Source organism: Lupinus angustifolius, chromosome LG17, assembly GCF_001865875.1.
Source record: "Lupinus angustifolius cultivar Tanjil chromosome LG17, LupAngTanjil_v1.0, whole genome shotgun sequence".
In the NCBI taxonomy this organism is placed as follows: domain Eukaryota; kingdom Viridiplantae; phylum Streptophyta; class Magnoliopsida; order Fabales; family Fabaceae; genus Lupinus; species Lupinus angustifolius.
Window position 1 is genome coordinate 3,524,270 of NC_032025.1, and position 24,024 is coordinate 3,548,293.

Here is a 24,024-nt window from a genome sequence, read left to right on the forward strand (position 1 = left end):
TATTATTGTCAATGATAATTAAATATAAATAGTAGATGATGTATCAAACTCGTCCACATTTAATGCATACAATTTTGTCTTTAAGTAATTGAAAAGGTTTGTTTGGTTGTAAATTTGTTCAGATAACCAACGGGCGTTGGTTCAAGTGGTACATGCTTGATTCCCCTTAAGCATGGCTCGGACAGGATTGCCTCCAGTGCGAGGATACCTGTGGGAAACCAAAAAAAATTTGTTCAGATAAGGTTGTCCTCGGTAACAAAATTTGTTTGCTTGTTTAAATAGAAGTTAAACAAAAGTCACTTTTTGAGACTTTGTAAATTTTGCAGCTTAAACAAAACGTTTCCAACTAAGAAAAGTTATAGGTAGTATTGGGATGAGGTATATGATCAGAGGAATGTAATCAGTAATGGAATTAAAATACCTCGATTTAGATTACCGTGTTTAAAAATAAAAGTGTAGTTTTTAGATTTTTTTAGAATTTTAGAGGTGAATTTTTATTAACTTAAATTAATCAATTACATTGTCTAACATTTTGGAAACCTTGGAATTTTGGAATACCCTATCTTGGCACAACATTAATGACGTCATTTATTGAAGAATGAAGAAGATAATTTGTCACTCAAGCAAACCAGAAGCAATACAACAGGACCAAGCCAAACAAGCTAGGGCCAATCAGGCCACGACCAGGGCAAAGCCATGGGCAAGGGACAACCAGGCCACGAGCAAGGGACAACCAGGCCACGAGCAAGACCAGGTCAGACCAACTAGGCCACAAGCAAAGCTAGGCCATGAGCAAGGCCACGAGCAAGGCCACCACAAGGCTACAAAACAGAGCAACAAAGCAGAGCACTCAATACACAAACCACTCAAGCTCCCCTGACAAATCATCAAGCCCATTGGGCTAATCCTTTCCCAATTCCCAAATTATAGTCATAAATATTTAAGTTAGGCTAATATTCTATAAGTTAGTTGTGTTACTTGCTTTACAAGTAAGGTTGTTAATTCGGTTAGTAAGCTTCTTGAAAGGTTCTTTCCTTGTATAAATACATGACCAATTAAGGGTCAAAATTAATGAGAAAATCATATACTTCAACTAAACTTTTGTTATATCATTATTTCAGTTTTACTTTTTATATTTCTAAGTGTTAGGGATGATAATGGAGTTTGATGGGTCCAAGTACTAGAGTATCAAGACCCATCTCGTTACTTCATTTTTTGGATTCAGATTCGCTCTAGACCCCTGCTGATACTCATTGGATTGCTGCCCTGGGTCCTTGTGTACCTAGTAGATATATGTGTGCCCACAAATTTAAAAATTACATTGACACCCCTAAGTTTTAGTGAAATTAAACAAATCATCCATCACTTTTTACACCTATACAAAATCCCTTAGTTTTTATATTTTCATTATATTGACCACCCCTACATGAGAAATAAGTGTAATCTTTAAAACAAAAAATATGATAAATGCAATTAAGTTAAACAAAACATGGTATATTGTGAAGATAAATCCAAATAACATACAAATCAATGTATCATTATTATTTTTGGTTACAAAATGCATCAACAATTCTAAAGAGATATTGTTTAGATTGCTTTTATATTATATTGTAACGAACCAAAAATAATAAATAGGTATTGACTCATATATTATTTGAATCTGTCTCCACAATATACCATGTTTTGTTTAATTAAATTGCATTTATCACATTTTTTGTTTAAAAGATTACACTTATTTTTCATGCAGAGGTGTAATGAAAGATAAAAATTAGGGGTTTGTGTAGGTGTAAAAAAGTGAGGGATGGTTCGTGTAATTTCGCCAAAACTCAAGAATGTCAGTCTAATTCACTCTAAAAGTAATTGTGAATAATTTATATAATTGTGTGTTTGTTTCCTACAATCTTATATGTTATTTAGGTAATCAACAAAAGAAAAATTATAAGGCATAATTTAAAGTTTTAAACACAATTCATTTTACTCGAACATAGTAAAACAAAGTCACTACTTGGGCCTGATGATGTAAACTTGATTTAGTAAGAATTATTTAATCAATGTAACATTAGATTACCCATATGAATTAACAACATAACATCACATTACATTGCTTAACAATATAACGTCATCATTGTTTAACATCATAACAATCACATTTATGAATTAATATGATAGCACAATTATGGATTAATAATTAACATTACCATTATGATTAACATATATTACACTTATGTTGTCATATACAGATTTAGGAAGGAATAACATATCTGGGTACCTAATTACCATGACCCAGACTTATCCAACAACAAGTCTCAAAATCTCGGGTCTCAATTGCTTGCGGGTCTAAAATCACGGACTCATACCCAACTTGTTGCGAATACTCGCGGCCGAATGCCCATTGCCATCCCTGTTCAGTGTAGAAGACCTTGTCATATAAAGGGATAAAATCATATGAAATGATTTATTTCTTGCATGTAATTTGCTTGTATCAACATGGATCTCATTTATGGAGTTAAAGTATGTCAAAATACTTTGGATTGGTGATTTCATTGGGTTGTTGAATTGCATTTAAAGTCATTTTAAGGAATGAGATGGGACACTCAATTCAATAACATTCATTTCCCAAAGAAGTGATAGAATAGAGTCATAGACAATTGGGGATTAAGGCTATTGGTATATTAAATTTATTTAGGGTAGTGAGTCCTGCATATTGTTGGAAATATATCTCAGGACTATAGTTGTTTACAAGGTTGAGATGAATGTAAGGCTAATCCTTCATACCCTAGTTTTCATTGCAATTATCCAAAAAGAAACCTTATTGGGAGTTATTTTATGTGCAAAAAATATGTTAAAGTAATTGACTAGTTGTTTTGATGTTATGGTTAGTTCATGTAGACTTGTTCACAATTAGGTATTCATGCATGATACATGCCTTAAATAATTACCAATTGCTTGTTGTGAATTAAACACATCCATTGATGTGGTAAATATCCTAGTCATAATAACAACATGATATGAAATATACCAACAATGTATTAGTCTAGTAGTGATATAAGGTCTCACTATATCCTTAAAGTCGATGATTCAATTTCTACGAGTGACACTTGTTGATATGGACAATCACAAATTGTAAAAGAGATTATTTTCTTACCCAAAAAGGTGAGGATTACCCCTACTAGTATAAAAAAAAAACATAATGTGAAATATTAAGAAAATCGGTACAATCACTATATTCACTTATGTGGTCGAAAGTTAATAATTCTCTCCTTACATATGATCACATAATCCCAATAGATCATGTACAAATTCCTTATATGAGGTAATTAGGGAATCTGCATAGCCCTAACTTTGATCCATGAATAAAGTATAAACACTACACCAATAAAGTAGTTGAAGCTCTCTTTTCTAGAACCTTCAATTGTATGAAACACTTCTACTCCTCCTATACTACTTGACATCCAAGAACAAAATAAGACATTACAAGAACAAACATCTCAATTTAATCGAAACTAATATCAGATAATTTAGCAAGATATATTTTTTTTTATGATGTTTATTTATTTAAAAGCTGCACTCATGGCCAAGAGTGATTAATATAGCCATGCAAGGAAGAAAAAAATTATAGGAAGGAATTTTACATAGATGTGGTGTAATTTCAACAACAACTATATAATTTAAAGATTTAATATTATATACTAATAGTATTTTTTACGCTGTCAATAAATCATAAATTATTCATATATTAACTAGCGCTGAGCCGATTCTCGAACAAAAATAGTATAAATCATTCAATGATAGAAGATTTACTTACACGAAGAAACTATCTATACTTCTATACTATATAAAGGGAAAACATGGTGTAACTACCACCATGATATAATTTTCCAACTTTTCCCTTAACAATTTTATATTTCTACAAAAAATCATATAATCATATATAATAATTACCAATATATTAACCACCATTTTACTTTAATTTGACCATTAAAATAAAGACAAAAAATATAATATAAAGTGCTCACAATAAAAATTACAATATAAAATCAATTTAAAAATATTCTAATTCACAAAAATAAAATATATAAAACTTAAATATTTGATACAAAAAATAAAAAATGTAGCTCGGTAAACATGAAGTCCATCTCGTGTGTGCATAAATTTTAAACTGACAACTAAATTAAACGTGATTGTAATTTGTAATACATTATGTAATATCTTGTGCCCTAAACTAAGAAAATCAGCAGAAATCCCCATTGCTCGCTTCTTCTTCAAATCACTGCTACCCTCTCTCTCTCTCTCTCACACACACACACTCCTGCATCTTCACCTTTTGAATTCTTCTACTGAACACAGTGATCGTAGTTCCTCTTCGTCCCTCACTTTCCTCAGCAATATCCCACTCTTGCTTCTACTTAATACTGTCTTATTCCATCACCCTTCTCACTTTCATCATATACTTCTTCTCCTTTTCCTTTTCAAGATCCCGGTTTGTCCTTTTTATTTATCTAATTTCCTCTTCATGAATTATGGGATGATGATAAATTGCTACTTTTTTAGTTTCCGTTGCATATAAAAATTTGAACCCATTTGTATTATGATACTTTGGTCTTTAATTTTCCAATAAAGTTATCGTCTTGATGACATGTTGATGCTATTTTGATTATTGGGGTTTTCTGTAAAATGGAGTTTGAACCTCTGAGTATGGGTAATGACGTTATTGAATTTGATATGATTGGTTTTGGGGATGATGCTGGCATTGACATTGAGAACCATGTTGATGATAATGACCTTGATAGTGGTGACAATGTTCCTATATATACTGGTACTTCCAGTATAGGTGCCACTATGGGACCTTATATCCCTGGAGTGGACACAAATCTCGAACCGTATCAGGGTATGGAGTTTGAATCAGAAGAGGCTGCTAAGGCCTTTTACAATTCCTATGCTCGTCGTGTTGGTTTTAGTACACGAGTTAGCATGTCTCGCCGCTCCAGGCGTGACGGTGCTATAATTCAGAGGTCTTTTGTGTGTGCCAAAGAAGGTTTTCGTGCAGGGAAGGAGAAGAATTCTCTTGATGAAAGAGTCAAGAGGCCTCGTGCTGAAACCCGTGTTGGTTGCAAGGCCATGTTGGTTGTGAAAATTCAAGATTCTGGCACCTGGGTTGTTTCTTCATTTGTCAAGGAACATAACCATGAACTGGTTCCACCAGATAAGGTGCATTGCCTTCGCTCTCACCGCCATGTTTCTGGTCCAGCTAAGTCGTTGATTGATACTTTGCAGGGTGCTGGCATAGGGCCCAGTGGAATTATGTCTGCACTTATCAAAGAATACGGTGGAATCAGCAATATTGGTTTCACTGAGCGTGATTGTAGGAATTATATGAGGAGCAGTAGGCAAAGGACACTTGGTGGTGACACTCAAATCCTCTTAGATTACTTGAAGAGCAAACAAGCAGATAATCCGTCATTTTTCTTTGCCGTACAGGGTGATGAAGATCAATGCATGAGCACTATCTTGTGGGTCGATCCTAAGGCAAGGACTAACTACACTTATTTTGGTGACACTGTAACCTTTGACACTACATATAGATCGAACCGCTATAGATTGCCTTTTGCACCTTTCACTGGTGTAAATCATCATGGACAGCCTGTATTATTTGGTTGTGCTTTTCTCGTAAATGAATCCGAGGCATCTTTTATATGGCTATTCAAAACCTGGCTTGAAGCAATGTCAGGACGACCTCCAGTTTCAATTACTACTAATCATGACAGGGTGATTCGTGCAGCCGTCAACCATGTCTTTCCTGATACCCGACATCGGTTCTGCAAGTGGAACATTTTCAAAGAATGCCAAGAGAAGTTATCTCATGTGCTTTCCGAACACCATAATTTTGAACCTGATCTCCATAAATGTGTTAACCTGACAGATTCCATCGAGGAGTTTGAGTCTTGCTGGTCCTCTCTAATTGACAGTTATGGTGTCCGAGAACATGAATGGCTCCAAACAATTTATGGTGATAGGTGGCAGTGGGTTCCAGTGTACTTGAGGGACACATTTTTTGCGGAAATGTCAATAACACAACGAAGTGATAGCATTAACTCTTACTTTGACGGATATATCAATGCATCAACAACACTTCAGGTTTTTGTTAAGCAGTACGAGAAGGCTTTGGAAAGCCGTTATGAGAAAGAAGTCAAAGCTGATTATGACACAATAAACACTGCTCCCGTTCTGAAGACTCCATCACCCATGGAAAAACAGGCAGCTGGAGTTTACACAAGAAGATTGTTTATCAAATTTCAAGAAGAGTTGGTTGATACATTAACTTTCTTGGCGAACAAAATAAATGAAGAAGAAATGGTTGCCATGTATAGAGTAGCCAAATATGGGGAAATTCACAAGGCCTACATTGTCAAATTTAATTTTTTTGAGGCGAAAGCTACTTGTAGTTGCCAGATGTTTGAGTTTTCGGGTCTAGTTTGTAGACATATATTGACCGTTTTTAGGGTGACAAATCTTCTTACTTTACCATCTCATTATATTTTAAAAAGATGGACAAGGAATGCTAAAAGTGGGGTCATATTTGATGAACATACTTCTGATTTGTTAAATGGTGCTCAAGAATCTGCAACTATCCGATACAATAATCTTCGTCGCGAGGCCCTGAAGTTTGTAGATGAGGGAGTAAGCTCTCTGAAAGTCTATGAAGTGGCTATGAGTGCTCTTCAGGAGGCTGCAAATAAAGTGTCACATGCATCAAAGAGTGGTGGAAAACTGGTTATGTCAAATGGAACTTGTAAAGAAGACCTTCATCAGAGCAATGATGCAACTACAAAAGGCTTTGATTCTCAATTTGATACACATCAACCTTCATCTAAGGTTCGTTGTTCTTGGTAATTTAGGTAGCAGTTGCTTCCTGCATGAATATTTCTTTACTTTTTGTTAATAGATATTTGACTATTGGTGCCACCATCATTGTTTCATGGATAGTTGGTAGTAGTTCTCATTATTTCATTAGAGCTTTTTTAATTTATTTTGCTTTTCTTTTTCATTGTTTTGCACTTTGTATCATCTTTCTTATTTTCTTCTGTTTTTTGACATTGCATGTAATTTTGTTGTAGGATGACCAGGAGAGAACAATTGAAAAGTTGACACGGCAACTTGACCGAGTTCGAAGGAAGTGTGATGTTTATAGGTCGAACTTGCTGTCAATTTTAAAAGATATTGAAGAGCAGAAGCTAGAATTATCAGTTAGAGTCCAAAATATTAAGTTAGGAATGAAAGGTTGATATCTGATTGACACTGATGGAGTTTATGTTTATGCATGTGTTTATGTCCATGTAGGTTAACCCTCTTGCAACTCATTTTACTCGGTGTTTTGCCAAAAATGATTGTCTAAGCAGTTTTTAACTAGTAAAAATGTAATCTTGTTGATTAGATAGTAATCTTATTATTGAGTAATACTACTTGTGTAGGTGGTATGTTATATCTTTATTAGATTCAGTATAATACTCTACAAGTATACAAGAATCTCTCAGCATCAAAGGAGTTTGTTGACACAATAGGCTATCCATTTTGATCATTGGATTTATCACCTGAATTAACTCTCCCTTGGTACTATTATTGTTGTAGAAACTTTTCATTTGATGGTGATATATTTAATATATTGAAAATTTTAAAGTTGTGGTTTTTAATAAAAAGTTTTCATTTCTTGAATAAATAAACAATACTCTTAACACACTAGTTACTTGCTTTGATCAACATTATATATACATAGATTAAACTATACACCTTACACCCCCCTGAAAAATAACTTAAAGCCTTTGAGATCTTGGAACCTGTGAGATCTCATTACATCCATCATTCTTGTCTTTAGTTGGTCTTTCTTCTTGAATTTCTTCTAAATCATCATCTTCCCCTCTTCTACCAGCTTGCTCTTTCCAGTATGCAACTAGTTTCTTCAGTCTAGCTATCTCTTTTGAAGAAACATTTTTGCTTGGATCATTCACTATTGATCTCACTCTTGATGCATACCTATATTAGCATAACATATAGAATAAGATTGTGAGTAAGTAAAACTAAGGTAAGAGTTAAAAAATGAAAACAAAGTTCAAAGAACATACATAAGAGAGTTGTGTGTCTCATCCAAGTTTGATTCTGCTGGAGATACATTCACAAACATAAGAGTTTTGGCATTACCCCCAAGTGAATCACTCATCAACATGGTTAACTTGTGATTCCTGTAAGGTATGTGTTGACCACCAGAAGCCAAAGCACTAATAACATCTCCTAATGCTGATAATGATTTGTTTATACTTTGAGCTTCTTTTAGTTGACTACCTTCAGAACCTGACTTTTTTACTCTTTCTGAACCAGCAAGATCCACAAAACTTAGCTGTATGTTAAATACAACATGAAATAAGTAAACTTCCACAATGGCTTGAGTAGATGAAATACTCATGTTTTTCAATTGTTACATATATTTATATTGCTATATCCATTGTACAGTGACATATATTATACTGTTATTCAAAGGAAAAAGGCAAATAATACATAAAGAATTTATACCTTTCCCCTAGCAGCTGATTGACTTTGAAGGTTGGTACTTTCAATTACAATTGATAGTATGAGATGAGATCTTGAACTTTCATCATTCATTTGTGTCCCTGAGGTATGTCGCCGTTCAGATCCTTTCTGAATTATGATATTCAATTCTTCCAGTGTAGGAACGGACACAGTTGTTACATTTTCCACAGTTACCATTCCCTAACATCAAAATAAGACATTACACATGAAAATAAGAAATCTTGCAAGACCGCAATTTTGGAAATACTTCACATCTTTAAGGATATCCAATTATTAAATACTTTACACTTAAGAAACAGAATATCTGGGAATGAAAATTTACAGTAGCAACATTGAATAGTCACCTTTAAATCCTTCTTGATATCCAATTTTAAACGCTTTGCATTCTTAGGTAACAGAAGATCCACAAGTGTATCTTGATATAACTCCAACATGTATGCCTGCATCATTTTTTGTGATCAAGTAACCCAAATTATATGTTCATTCAGTGAATTTAACAAAATCAAAAAAATTAAAATTTTTAAATGTTTATTGACTACATTTCACAATAGTCACCTTCAAGGAAAAAGAAAACTTGTTACTATCTCTCCTTAAAATCTTAAAAAGTTCAGCAGTGGCACGCGGGGTAAGCCCGGGGTTGTTTTCGGATCCGTAGATTGTATATGTCTTTCCAGAGCCAGTTTGACCATAGGCAAATATGCAGACATTATAACCATCTACAGCAGATTGCACCAAGTACTGCATTGTAAAATGACCAAAAGAAAGATTTTAGTAATGTGTGTCAGAAAATGTTGAATCTATTTCAATACATATTATCTAAAGCAAGAAGTAACTATGATCTTTAAGTTGTTATACTAAGACTTGCCTTTGTATCCTCAAACACATCTTGTTGACTAGCATCGCCATCGAACACCCGATCATACATCTGCTGTTTTGGTTTATTATCTTTCCAGAGATGTTCAACTGTAAACTCATCTACAGTAGTAAGAGCATTTCCTTCTTTCTCTACAATCTCCTTTCCACTAAGAGGTCTCACTCGACAGTAAACTCTTATCTTGCCTTTCATATCTATATTAAAGAACCAAATTCCAATGTTATTGTGTCAATTACATATGTAAATATACACATCACAGACATGTTTCTTGAGTGAATAATTTTAGTCTACCACCTTCGATCATATTGAAGTATCGCTTTCGTAGAACTTGTTCTTCCTTATAAAGCACTTCAAATTCAGCTAGTTGAGCCCCTTGCATCTTCAATATCGAAGCTGTTTGTTCGTTCTTTCTATCAATGTCCTAAATAAAGGGCGAAATTTTTTTATAAAATGTTTTCTGTTATAAATTTAACACAAATGAAATGGAAATACATAACATGTTGAGACTTATCAATGAGACCAGTGAAAGTAAAGGAAATAGGAGTATCAAACCTCTTTCATTTCTCTCAATTCTTCTAGTTCTCTTAAATTTTTCTTCAAGGCATCCAATTCAGTGTCTCTGACAGTAAGTGTAGATTCAGCTGCAAATAATTCTTGTCTGAAAATTTCAAGTTTTCTTTCAAGATCGTGCACTTGAGACTTCAGAGTTTGGCGTTCTTGCTCAAGTTTCCGTTGAATAGAACTCTTCTGCTATGATACCACCACTGTGATGTTAACTAACTAAAAAAATATTGGTTTTAGTTTTAAATACCAAGTTTCAGTCCTCCATTTTACCTCTTCCCCATTCTTCTTCTCAAGCCCAAACAGCTTTTGTTCCAAAATCAATTTTTCATTTGTTAAGCTTTTGATAGTATCTTCAGCAACAAGCAGCTCGTCTTTACAAAATTTTAGCCCATCTTCAAGCTTTTGTAAGGCCTTTTTGATAGAAACCAAAGGCCACAATTTATGCATCAAAGGTGAAAACGCCATAATCAGAAACATGATTGAACAAATGAATAACCAGTATTAAAAAGTAACTTACTTGGCTATTTGCTCCAACAATGTCCTTTTTGGTAGTGTTTTCTATCACCATATTAGTCAACTTGGCCATCCTTGCTTCCATGTTCTTTTTCTCTAGAATTGTAGCCTAGTAGATTGCATAATCATTTGAGACAGGTCAATATTGCAAAGGTAAAAATAAGACTGACTCCATGAAGTTATGATCATTACCTGAAGTGCCATGTCTTTCTCATCACATAAAGATCTGAGCTTATCACGGTCATTTGTAATTTCTGCAAGACTATGTTTATCGGCTTTTAAGGATTCTTTCAAGTCCTCCAATTCTCCAAGCATTTTCTCTTCTTCCTTTTGCTTCTCATGCAATTGTTCTAGCAACTATTAAACAAATTTCAAATATTAACGATCAAGAAACAAGCATTAGACATCTTAACAGTAAAAAGGTGACTGATTTCACAAGACTCCCACGACTGTGAGGTTTAGGTAGGGGTTAGATGTGCACAACCTTGGCCTCGTGAGTGGATAGACACTCGCCAGAACCAGAATCGGTGACCACCAGGACATAAGGAAGCAACCTTACCATTGCTCAAGATACATCATCATTTACACATACTAAGAGTAAAAGGAATAAAATTCTTGCATTTAACAGATTGGTGTATATAAGCATGCTATATCAAAAGATCGGTGAATTTAACAAGTTGTTTCTATATATAACATCACACAACTTATTATGCCTAAATAAAAATGGTACCAAAGGTCAATTTTGAGCCATGCGTTCTCCAGACTATTATCAAATTAGAATAAGCCCCAAGTTTTTTTTAACTATGCAATAACCCATAAAAAATGTCCTTTGGGTTTAATTATTCAGTATGGTGTTTGTTGCACATTCGACAATCCGGCATCACATAAAATGCATATGCTAGAAGCTTAGACTTACTTGATCGGCATTTCTTTGAGACTCTTCAACAACTTTAGACAAATCTTTAACACGCTTCTCATATGATTCCAAATCCGAGGGCTTAAAATTACTAGAAATATCTTCATTTAAAGAATCAGGAGCAGAGGGCCGTGCTTTGGAATAGCGGCGCAACATTACATCATTTATATGGGTTTGAAGAGCTACACAAATTTCTTCTCCCTGCAAAGATAAACAAAATGCAAATAACATAAAATAACTCCAAATACAAAATACTGACCAAGTCCAAAGAATCTAAATTAAGAGGTTGAATAGTGTATGTCAATGAAGATGTTAATACCTGTTTGGTTTCAAATTGGAAAATGTGAAGAGCACCTGCAACTCTCATTTTAAAAAATACTGCTGTATTGCTGCTTCCAAATTGCATTATGTCTCTCAACTCAGCTGAATGCATGTATTCTTTTGGAACTGGGCGGAAAAAATGAACCTGTGAACAATTGATCAGAAAAAAAATCAATCAAAAGCACACTTTAGTTTAAAATATACATGTATTAAACCTTATGATATCATAGTGTAATAATTTACTAGTCTTACCCCTCTCTTATTAATTCCCAATATTATTCGTCCAGGGAGAAGTCCAATAGGATCATCAATCTTACGAACATTGAAGAAAATAGAATTCCCGTATGGAAGTGTTCTCAGAATATGAAGAAATTGCTGCCTTGCGTCATCTTTTGTCAGATGCTCCTATAAAAAGAGAACATCATCTTATATGTGAGACCATAGAAATTCAGCCATCTGCATCATTAATTATAAAGTGTATGCTCAAAGCAAATATCATCTTTCATATTAAAATTAATACTGAGACTTGAGTGGAAAATAACTAATGTTACATGGAGACCAAAGAGTTTAAAATAAAGCCAAAAACAGAAACTAAGAAAAGAAGAAATTAAATCTCATAGCTACTGCTGATTCTTCCTTAAAGAAAAATAAACTGATAGTTTTAGGATTCTTCCATACCAGTGAGTGATAGCAAGAAAGAATGTCCAATTCCCATTCCCGTTTTCCTCGTGTCATTGCAATTTGTCTAGGCAGAAATCGCTCCAGAAATGAATTCCAGTCACTGCTAAATACAGAAATCTCAGTTAATTAAAGTCACAAGAGTATAGAGAATAGAAAACATTAAGTTCGCTTACCGTAACATCAATCAAAATATATTAAGAGTACTGGAAGATAGTTTAAAGCCAGATGAACATTAAAAATCACTTACGTGCATGATTCAGGTCTTCTAACAAATCCTATCTCGGCCAAGATTTGCAATGCAGATAGCTGGGAAGCATCATCCTTTCCAATAGGATAATTACCCAAAATATAATCATGCTGTAACTGTAACAACATATCCAGGAATCAACAAATCTAAACCTTAAAAACAATAGCAGTTTTACTCAAAAACTAAAGATGCTTTCATTCATTCAGAAGATGAAAATAAAAGGCCATACTTGTACGTAGGATAACTGCACAAACATTGGCTCTGTCACAGCTTCATCTGATTCGCGAAATAGCTTTTTCTTGTATATCAGTTTACAGTGCAAAATTTCTCCCTTATTTCGATCTTTTGCTGCCTTAAATTCCGACAGGAGATCCCCAATATATTTATTATCATCTAGCCCAGTGTACTCCTCTGAGAAACAAAAAAAAGGTCTGGTTAGACTGTTGATTTCAACTAGTTTATAATGCTGAGTAGCAAGAAGAGGATAAAAGACATACCATTCCCAGAATCAGTTGATTTAGAACCACTTAAAACTTTATGGCATTCAAACAGGCTGAAGCTAGAGTATGTTGTCAGTTTAATGATCCCAGCAAGTTCCTGAAGCACATGTAAATTAAGTAATGAATACAAGGATTTAATTCTGATGAACACAACATATTGAGGGCAGTGAGAAATTCAAACAGAAGAAAGAAAAAATGACATCTTGATTAGCGCTAAAGGTCATGAATTGGCGAGAACTATTGTTCGAATAAATTGTCATGTACGGGGTCATGCTCAAAACCTTATAGCAATTTAATCACTTAGAGGTGACAAAAGATTGTCATGACAACTTATTTTTTGTTTACTTCAAGGAAAGAAAAGAAAGGTTATTTATTGGCATTTAGTATCAGGCCGAAAATGGGCATATACAAGTAAGCCCTACAAATAATAGCCACTAGTATAAATCTTTTGTGCATCCTATTGAATATTAATGTTCTTGAAGATAAAATGTCCACTGAAATAAAAAGGATTAATCCTTTGTATGAAGCTTGGAGAAAGAAATCAAATACTTAGCTCATGATCTTCTCGAAACTTAAACAAGCTTGAAACTTGAAAGTTAATGTGAACTTATGAAGCTAATTTAACTCCAATGATCATGTAAAATTAGTGTCCATCGGTAGAATGTTCCTTGCAAACTCATTTTTTAGTTGTGGGTTTAAGGCAACTACAAGCCTTAATCCGAAAAGGTAATAAATTAAATGCACATAGATTTCTTTCATTATACTAAGTCGAACTACCTTCCCTAATCACTTTCATTCAAGTCAACCCTAATACTATATCCCTCTTGTTTATTTCATCTCCTTTTATTTTTTTCACTCTTCCATATAATTTATGTTTATTTACATCAGTTAGAAATGCATGTCATTGGAAATAGAATCGGATAAGGGTTTCAAAGAACCTCAACAGCATCAGCAACTGTTGTTGACATGTCATATGTAATCTCTTCAAATGTTTCATCCAAGAAGAACACTATAGTTGTAAGCTTTCTCCCGGTCAACAGAGCTTCAATCTCTTTAGGCCCAGGTATTGTATGCCTGTGACCAGCTTTGACCGAGCGTTTCAAAGCATTTAATGCATTTAATGCAAGGGCTCGAATCTCAGGATCAGTAGTCACGGCATGTGCCACATTATGAACATATTCTGACAGATATGCTCCAATATCTTTACTAGGAGGCATGCAGGATGCACACAAGTACAATAGCTCCCATGCTTTAATCAAGCATTCCCTGTTGTTGGGATAAGAAAGGTTTAACCACTATTAGCATACAAACCACCGTGAACACGGCTTCAGTAACCAAAGGCCGAAAAAACATGAAGAATGATATTTAACACTAATAAAAATAATTAAATACCTCTCAGGGTTATTTCTTGTTTGTTTTGAAATTTGTACAAAAAGTTCATCTCGCAGTTCTGAACATTTCAAACTTTGCTTGTACAGTTTACCTACAAGCTCAACTTGTTCATCTAATCCTATTGGAGTTACATGATCAGATGAATCTACTCCCATATATTTCAAAACTATTTGGAACAATTTTGTTGCCCGGCTTGCCAAATCGCCATTTAGCTTAAGCAACGATGTTGGTATTGGATCCTACAGAATTTGGGAGTTAGATCTTCAGATGTTTTAAGAAATTTTAACCATGTATCATAGAAAATTTGGTATTTGATTACTTACCTTCTGGAAGCAAAGCATGTCCTTAATTGTAAATCTCTCTCGAACTTGGGGCCCCACAGATCTTCTAGAAAAAAATCCACGTTTCCCAGCGGATTGAATTTGTTTTTGCATCTGTTTTAAAAATCCTTCCACCTATTAACATACAAACATTAAGGTCATCTTTGTGATAACTGATATAATATCAAATGATCATGCATATAAAGCAATAAAGTAAAAACTAACACTTGATTGAGGAACTTAGTTAGGAAAAGATCATTGAGACATAATTATAGCTAGATTAAAATACAAATTTCCTACCTGGAATCTATCAATCAAGGGTATAGCTCCAGCAAGTTCTTCTGGAATAGCCATCGATAAATTTGAAGGCGTGCTGCAACAAACATATAAGACGCGAAATCACAAACTGAAAAGGTTGGAATATAAGCAAACAACAAACATAAAATTCATTCTCTCATTGTCAGAAAAAAGCCTCCCAAAATATGCAACTTGCAAAAAAGTTCAAACACAGTGTGGGATCCTCTTTTGGATAAATAAAAAGGAAATTGTACCAAAGAAGGTAAACAAAAATTGTAGGGTACTGAAATAATTTCCTAATGTGATTCAGAAATTTCCCTCCAAATTTTATTTAAGTAACAGTTTCCAGCATTCTTCCTCAGAAAAAACCAAGGCAAAACATGAAACACTAGAAAAAATAAAAGCACAAGAATATAAAGAATTATTTTAAATAAAAACCCAATGTATCTTGAAAATAAAGGATGATACTCACGGTGGTGCAAAATTGAGAGTATCACTGTCATAGTCATCACCATTGCTAAATGAAGCATAACTATGTAAAGGGGTATTATCCCCATTGCCATTGCTTGAGCTAAAGGAAGATCTATTTGTTCTCACACTTTGGGCCATGGTTGGTGGCATATCAATGGTCATTCTCCTTGCCACCAGGACCAAACTGAAACTACTCAGATCAACAAAATTTTCTCTTCCTTAAGCTCTTCCACTGCATGATAAAAATTGAAGCATAAGTTTAAAAAAAAAACACTACATATATCATTTCAGCTTTGTTTACTCAGAAACAGTAAATACACATAGAATAAGTTCATAACCCTCTCATACACTAGCAAGTAACAACCATTTGGAAATTGAAATCAATAATTGAGTATGTAAGTGCAGTAAGTTAAACTCAAAAGAACAATAAAAATAAATAAATAAATAAATAAAACAACCTTTGACAATAACAATGAGACAGTTTGTGTTGTGGTGTAAGAGAGATCTGAAGGGTGAAGTCAACACAAAGGGGTTGAGAGAAACAAAAAAGTTTTGATTTTGTTTGAGTTTGTGACACAGGTTCTAATGGGTAAGGTGAGAGAAAATCACGAGAGCATTGTTAAAAACCAATGCTTTTTTTCTTTCTCTCTCTTCTTTTTTGGAAATCAATGGCATAAACAAAACCAAGAGAGAAAATAAAAATACAGTGACTATAGTAGATAGTTATTTATATATTAATTTAATTTAATTAATAATAATTACATTATAGCTACTCCATTTCCAATTTCCATATGCAATGTATTTGGATCTTCTCTTGAAACCAATAATAATAGTATGTAACATAATAATTTTAAAATATCCAAACTTAACTTCCCAGTCTCTTTATATTCCTTTTATTTATTATATGCAAAGTTCTTTATAATTTTTTGTTATATATAGTACTCAATATGTTTAACATAATCTCGTCTCATACTCTTTAAAAGTATGCCATTTTGCATTACTACTATAAATTGACATAGTTTATTTAATAGATGCAGATCAACAATAATCATCGTACTACATAATTATAATTGGCCTGAGAATGTCAATTACTACTATGCAACTATTGGTGATAACTAAGTAATGCAAACATTATATAACTTTTAACTAATTTGTCAAATGTAGAGTGATAGACATACTTATATATTAAAATTAATCATTTGAAAATAACCCTTGATTCTTTGCTTCTATGAAGGTGTAACAAAATATGCAGTATATTACTATATTATTACTTTTTAAAAATATTGGCTTTGCATTAAAATAACATTATTATGATCATGTCCATGCCTCCTAACTTTTGTTGAATAAGGATCATGCTTATTTAAGGATGGAACACTGTTAAATGTTATGAATATTGTATCATATTGGACTATTGGTCTGTTAAACTCTAAAATTAGTCTCCATATTTATACAATATAATAGTCATTTCAGATAAGCAATTAAATTGATCAAAATTGTTAATTGTAGTTTGATTAATCATTCAATCATTTTACTAGTTATACATTATAAATAATAATATTTATATTTGTAAATATATAACATTTATTAGTAAATCATTCTTTCAACAAATATATTACTATACCAATATTTTAATGGATATGATAAGATGTGTGTTGTTCATAATATTGCAGTAGATTTTAATATTTAGGTGTAAAGTTATAAATAATGAGTTTGATAAAAGGTAGAAATAATGAATACATAATTGAACAGGCCCACAACCTATGTGTTAACTTTGTCTCTGTGCCTCTGGCGGGAAGAGGCCGCCCAAAGAATGGTATTTTGGTGCTTCATTCACCCACTTTTCATTTACCAATCACAAGGGCATGTGGGTCCTGCGAGTTCCAAACTTTATATCATTTTATTATGTATCTCTTGTTTTTTATTTGTAAAAAAAAAAAGTAAAATATGAATGAAATATAGAGAAAATGATATATACAGATATATTAGTTATGTATAAATCTTTATATTGTCGATGCATAATATTATATTCTTAAATATATATCAACTTTGCATTTTTTACCAATGAAAAAATGCACATAGAGTAAAATTTAAGACATAAGATATACCCCTACCCTACATCATGAGATTTAAATTAGTTAAAATATTATTTATCATCTTGTTTTCAGATTTTAGTTTAATCATTTAAAAAATGTTATTTTAATCTTTATTTTTTTTAAGCATTTCTTGATTTCACCTGTTCTAGTTGTCATTAGTTTTTATCATAATATTAAATTCATGCCGTGATTTGATTTCTGTCCTATCATCAAAAATTGGGTGATACACAAAAAAAAATGAATATTGTTGACAACTTTTTTCTATTTCTTATTTCCTCCCTTATCTTTGTTTTTGTTCGTCTTCGTCACTTCTTCATATTTATCATACTTATCTAAATTCTAATTAAAAACAAAGACTTCGACGATTAAAAATGAATCTACAGTGATAGTTTGATAGACTAAAATGAAAATCTAAAACTATTATGATGAAAGGGCAAAGTTGCTAAACATGTAAAATATATATGATTAAATTGATACATTTTTTAAAAGACGAATTTAAGACCTAAAAATAAGATAAATTATGAAAATAATATTTTAGACAATTTAAATTCATCAGGTAATAATGTTAACCTAAATTTTGTATTGGAAATTGTAGTTATGATCTTTGTAATGTACAAACTCAATCGACGCATCAAATATGAGGATAATGAAATTACACTCCGTCCAATTTTGAGTGAATGTTTCACTCATCCCATGCAACAGAAAAGGTTAATTTATCTTACCCAAAATAACCAGGGCTTAACCCTTAACTCACCTATACCAACCAAACCCTTTAACCCAAGTCCCACCAATATAATGTCCTATTTGGGCTCTCTATTATGCCACATAACATTGAGGCATATATCACATATCTTCAACAGTGTCTCAGTCTCTGTCTGAGTTAATCAGAATGTTACTTTTTATTTTTAAATTTTTTTATTTATTTATATGACAATATGTGATTGGTTTAAGACAAGTAATGAGATATTGTTGGAGACAAATGATCTTTATCCCATTATTACATTAGCCTTAATTATATAATCCCATACCTACACCTAATCACAATAACATTATGGGAATGCAATATAGAACTCAAATCAGTAGAAGTTAGGATTGAAGAGAATGTGGTCCATGTTGCATATATATGACACTGAATCACTAATGCATGGCTCATTTATTAGTGTGTGAGGGAGTTCCATCCTGCAAGAACCAACAACCTTGGAATTTAAGATGTGGGTATGATGGTGGGTGAGTGTAAGGAACACAAAATTGAAGTGTTGGAGTGACAAGAGTGGAACTAAAGTCAATAAAGACAACTGGTGTTTGTGAACAGGAGCATCATCCTTGTGGAATGACAACATTTTCTGCCCTGAGAATTTTACTCTAGTATTCATGACATTTCAACTGTTACTATGTTTTTTAATGGTATATTTTGCTATGTTTCTACATAGTCTTTTTTATTTTTGTGCATATAAAACATATTAGATTTAATGGGTTATGAGGAGGGATAAGGATCACATATCCCAACCTAATTAGAAAGTTTAATTTAATTATAAAAAATAAAAATTAATATTTTTATATTATTTTATGAAGTTTAATTGATTAATGACATGAGAATATGTTTTTTTATAACAGAACATTCTATAGGAAGACAAGTGTCATATTTTTAGAAAAAGGCAACTTGTCTTTTCAACAAAACCTTGAGAGAGATTGGTGTAACTGTGTAGACTTTATTTAAGTTGAGAAGTCAAAACTTAAATAGTTGTATTATTAATTCAAAATTCAACCATTCACTTTACTAAAACCTTATTAACGTGAGTTGTTCATTTCATTTGCTATGGAAAATTCTTCTCATTTTTTATTAATGAAATTTGATTTTGAAACCTTTAAATTGGAATGTTTCCTTAATTATTAGAATGCAATTTTGTCTTTTGACGAAGTTAATAATATATAGTTCTAATATATGTGTATTCCTATTTTGAAGGCTAAAAAGTCAGAAATCGTTGCTAGAATTACATTTCCTTTCGTTTTTGGGAACACTCCCATTCATAAAGTATATTGACAAATTTATTGAATTTGGACCAATGTGTTTTAAATGTTATTCACACAATCTAAATGTTACATAACTTCATTTTCTCGGGCAAACTATAAAGAATCAGCAATATCAATTGCTTCATATATCAACTTTCTCCTTCACAACATAGCAAGATAGCATTAAGTCATAAAAATCATGCTACTTTTATATTACTATTTAAATGTAAAATTTAAAACATGTATTTCAACCTAATGTCTTTTTTTTATTCCGAAACTAAAAAAGGTATAAAAATTAAATGTACAAAAACACCGCAAAACACACGTTTATTGAGAAATATTGCAAACAAATTGTTCATAATCGTAAAAACAGCTTAATTGATAATTTTGCAATAGGACGGCCTTTCGTTACGCTTTTATTTTTTAATTACAAAAGTGATGAACTTTTCTTTTATGTTGTTACTTACTGCCTATGGGTATCTTTAGATCACATGCTAAAAGACGCTTACGTAATAATTGACTAATTGTTTTAGGTAGGTAAATGAATAAGAAAATTAAAATTGACCCATTCAGAATAAGCAAGTTAAAATTGTATTTGACATTGTTCTAATGGTATAAGACTCTATTGGACCTCAATGTTGAGAGTTTGATTCTTATGTGCAACACTTGTTGGAAGGAGTAGTCATAAACTCTAAAATTGATTAATTTCTTATCCAAAAAGGTGAAAGAATAACATTGGTAGTATCAAAAAAATGTTGATAGATATAGACAAAGTTGTAACAGTTATTAAATTGCCTGTTGGATGTTAAGACAAACAAGAGTTTCTTCTAGAGATTGCTAAGGGATAATGTAACAACGTGTTTAATTAATGTATAGTTATAAGGTTCACGAGAATGACCACTGAATTTTCATGCCCATTTTGTAGTATATCAGTATATAGTACATTGTGCAATTAAAAAAAATTAAGAAGTTTGGTGAAAGGCAATCTTTATTATGAGTTACCCTACACAACAACCAGAGTAGTGCGGGGTAGAAGAGTTTCAATTGCTAATTAAGACAAGCATGAGAAAGATGAGGAAATGCATGTGTCTTGAAATTCTAAGACCTTAGACAAATATAATTGATTAAAAATAGCAATAGAAATATGAACATGGATGACGAGGAACCATACTTTTGGAATCTAAAAATATAGGAATATGAATATAGATACTACAACATAATTCATATTTAACAAACTACATTCAACTGCGTTATTATAGAATCTTGTTAAACGATAGGTGAAAAGAAATCATGAGCATGCGGGAGGGGTGTCATTAATTATGATAAATTATTAGTAGTTATACTCTTACTCAAATATATAGAAATAATTAATGCCCAAAAGTTTCATGTTTTAATATAACTTATCTAATAATTTTGTTCACAAATAACACAGCCCCACACCTATGAATTATGACGTCAAACGTAGGACTTGATAATTGATTAAGGTGTCAAACAAATACACATGTACATATTTTTAACTCTCCAACCGAGTCAACAAAGAAAATGGATCATCTCCATTACTAGAGCGTCCAGTACCATATAGGATTATGACATGTGATTTTAAAAAAATTTAAATGGTGTAGATTTCAAAATATTTTTTAACAAAAAATATTATAAATAATAAAATTAAATCTGGGCCTCACATTCCAGTACTGAATCCTCCAGTACTGGAGAGGATCCCAGCCCGTCAACAAAATAGCAATAAGCGCTTAAAAGAAAGTAAGATATGGGAAAGTTGGGAATTCTCGGCAACTTAAATGTTAAGCTAAAATGATTAACTAGATAGGAGTGGTTGAAGGTTGGGAATTCTCGACAAATATTTTAATATTGCCTTGACTAATATTTTTTGTTCGGTTTAAAATCTATCCATTATCAATATAAATTTCTTACACTTTTAGAATATTATCTATCAATTTATTTATATTATTTTTATTTGAGAGTCAATAATAATTAAAATATTAATAATTTAGTAACAGTGTAAAAACACTTACACTATTAATATATATGTTAAATACTTTTTGTTTATTGATCAATCTCATTGCAATTTATCAAAGTTCATGGTCGTCCTATATGATTATTGGTTGTAGAAACAAAGTGCCATTTTTAGAATTCAAAGTGCAATTGTGAACCTATGTATACATAATAAGGACTTGTATCCTACTAATAACGTTGATACAAACACAAAAAAACAATAAATGTTTAAATTTTTAATTAATATATTATATTTTTTATTAAGATAAAAAAAAATATATAGATTCATTGTATAAGAGTTTTTGATAATATATTGAGTTATAAAAAAAGTAATACAAATTAAAGATAAATAATATAATAACTGCGTATAAATATTTAGTTTATATTGCATGGATATTACACAATTTTATCAATCCAAGACAGGATTTGACATGGTTTGAGACTTAATATTGAGTCTAATATTGATTGGGTGGATATTATAGATTGGGTATAGAATCCCTTAATAATTAAGTACTCATTTGTTCATATACCCGAATCAAACATGTTGAGCGTAGCAGAATCCTAGGTCGTAGGTTATCTGACTCTGAGACTCCGACAATGGAACTCATCGTTGCTCCGCCGCCAACACCACCCACCCGCCATCGATTCTTTGATGACACCTTTGATCTAAAGAACACCGTCACCACCACTTCCATTACTTCTTCTCCCAACCACCACCATCTCCACCTTCAACTACCCCTCCGCAACCCTATACACAACAACCCTTCTATTTTACCCAAATTCCCTTATAACCCTTCTCCCATTCCTCCTAAAATCACTCCTCGCAATAACAGCATTAAAAAGGAGATAAAAGAGGCTACAACGTTAGACATCTTGCACTTACTTGATGCTCTTTCATTTCCCATACCCATTGACACTTACATTTCTTTGATTAAAGAGTGCACTGTTTCTAAGGACCCACGAACTGCAATTGAGTTGCTCAACCACATCACATATAGTGGCTGTAAACCCACTTTGCCATTGCTCAATCGGATTCTAATCATGTTTGTTTCATGTGGTCTTTTGGACAATGCTCGCCACCTGTTCGATAAAATGACTGTGAGGGATTTCAACACTTGGGCAACCTTGTTTGTTGCTTATTTTGATCATGTTGATTATGAAGAGGCGACAAGTGTGTTTATTAGCATGATAGAAGATTTGGGTGTGACGGATTTTCCTCCATGGATATGGGATTGTCTACTAAAGGCGTGTGCTTGCAGTGTGAATTTCGCACTAGGATTGCAAGTTCATGGATGGTTGTTGAAGTTGGGAAATTGTGATGATACGGTTATTAGTACCTCCTTGATCAAATTTTATGGGAGATTCAGATGTATAGAGGATGCGAACCTTGTATTTAATCAAGTGTCACGGCATAATACCATGACTTGGACGGAAAAAATTGTGAGTGGTTGCAAGGAAAAGCAGTTCTCTGAAGTTCTTTGGGACTTCAAAGAGATGGGAAGGGAAGGGATAAAGAAGGACACCTTTACCTTTTCTAGTGTTCTTAAGGCATGTGGAAAGATGCAAGATCATGGACGCTGCGGTGAGCAGGTCCATGCTGATGCCATCAAACTTGGGCTAGTAGAGGATAACTATGTGCATTGTAGTTTGATAGCCATGTATGGAAGAAGTGGGTTGCTGAACGATGCCGAAAAGGTGTTTGAGATGGCACAGGATGAAGGAAATGATGATTGTTGGAATGCCATGCTTATGGGTTACATATATAATGGTTTGCATATTGAAGCTGTTAAGTTTCTGTACCAGATGAAGGAAGCTGGAATACAGCCCCAAGAATCCTTGCTCAACAAACTGAGAATTGCTTGTGGCAGTATTACCTTCTGAAAAATGAATCAACTGAGAAATATTGTACATAGACAATGTAAAAATGTTGAATGGATACTCTTTTACAACTTGCTTGAATTAAAAACTATCCTGAAACTTTTGACATATTTCCTTTTGTTTCAAACATATGATTCAGACAAGGGTGTTTGGCACACTACTAGTAAGGATGAAACAAGTTAACTAAGTCCGTAAGAGTTCCAATCCTACCACATCCGTTTTCGTTGGGTTATTGTAACTAAGTATGTCAGAGTTCAAATTCTGTAATATCCATTATTTGTGGGTAATTGTAAGTATATCATGTAAGCGCTTGTTGAGTCTTGATGCATGCCCTAATAATCCTAGGATAGGACAGTC

General features: G+C 32.8%; 3 protein-coding genes across 5 annotated transcripts; 2 read left to right on the forward strand and 1 right to left on the reverse strand.

The window, feature by feature from the left end:
* LOC109331417 (protein FAR1-RELATED SEQUENCE 5-like) lies at positions 4,222–7,795 on the forward strand. 2 transcript variants are annotated; one of them, XM_019565894.1, is made up of 3 exons: positions 4,222–4,480; positions 4,674–6,873; positions 7,116–7,795. In XM_019565894.1, the coding sequence occupies exons 2-3, from the start codon at positions 4,675–4,677 to the stop codon at positions 7,281–7,283; spliced, it is 2,367 nt and encodes a 788-aa protein (XP_019421439.1). In that variant the 5' UTR covers positions 4,222–4,480; position 4,674; the 3' UTR covers positions 7,284–7,795. The 2 variants fall into 2 exon arrangements, with proteins under 2 accessions (XP_019421439.1, XP_019421438.1); XM_019565893.1 differs by having other exon boundaries at positions 4,222–6,873.
* Positions 7,661–16,340, reverse strand: LOC109331416 (kinesin-like calmodulin-binding protein homolog). Of its 2 annotated transcripts, XM_019565891.1 has the most exons (24): positions 16,135–16,340; positions 15,678–15,908; positions 15,209–15,281; positions 14,912–15,043; positions 14,589–14,827; positions 14,135–14,462; positions 13,194–13,293; positions 12,926–13,107; positions 12,697–12,812; positions 12,447–12,552; positions 12,021–12,173; positions 11,767–11,913; positions 11,448–11,648; positions 10,724–10,888; positions 10,536–10,640; positions 10,289–10,429; positions 10,007–10,201; positions 9,749–9,875; positions 9,446–9,648; positions 9,136–9,318; positions 8,925–9,020; positions 8,563–8,760; positions 8,118–8,389; positions 7,661–8,028 (listed from the first exon to the last, which is right to left on the reverse strand). In XM_019565891.1, exons 2-24 carry the CDS (start codon positions 15,836–15,838, stop codon positions 7,809–7,811), a joined length of 3,843 nt encoding a protein of 1,280 aa, XP_019421436.1. In that variant the 5' UTR covers positions 15,839–15,908; positions 16,135–16,340; the 3' UTR covers positions 7,661–7,808. The 2 variants fall into 2 exon arrangements, with proteins under 2 accessions (XP_019421436.1, XP_019421437.1); XM_019565892.1 differs by lacking the exon at positions 16,135–16,340 and having other exon boundaries at positions 12,447–12,549; positions 15,678–15,838.
* LOC109330610 (pentatricopeptide repeat-containing protein At1g31790) lies at positions 22,303–23,777 on the forward strand. Its single transcript, XM_019564858.1, has one exon. The coding sequence runs from the start codon at positions 22,387–22,389 to the stop codon at positions 23,668–23,670; it is 1,284 nt and encodes a 427-aa protein (XP_019420403.1). The 5' UTR covers positions 22,303–22,386; the 3' UTR covers positions 23,671–23,777.

Excerpts from the sequence above, each read along its gene's own strand:
- LOC109331416 (XM_019565891.1), bottom strand. The coding sequence starts at position 15,838 with ATGACCATTGATATGCCACCAACCATGGCCCAAAGTGTGAGAACAAAT. Across the intron at positions 12,813-12,925 it reads TGCAGTTATCCTACGTACAA|TTACAGCATGATTATATTTT; the intron begins GTATGGCCTTTT and ends ATGTTGTTACAG. Across the intron at positions 10,430-10,535 it reads TTGTTGGAGCAAATAGCCAA|GCCTTACAAAAGCTTGAAGA; the intron begins GTAAGTTACTTT and ends TCTATCAAAAAG.
- LOC109331417 (XM_019565893.1), top strand. The coding sequence starts at position 4,675 with ATGGAGTTTGAACCTCTGAGTATGGGTAATGACGTTATTGAATTTGAT. Across the intron at positions 6,874-7,115 it reads CACATCAACCTTCATCTAAG|GATGACCAGGAGAGAACAAT; the intron begins GTTCGTTGTTCT and ends ATTTTGTTGTAG.
- LOC109330610 (XM_019564858.1), top strand. The coding sequence starts at position 22,387 with ATGGAACTCATCGTTGCTCCGCCGCCAACACCACCCACCCGCCATCGA.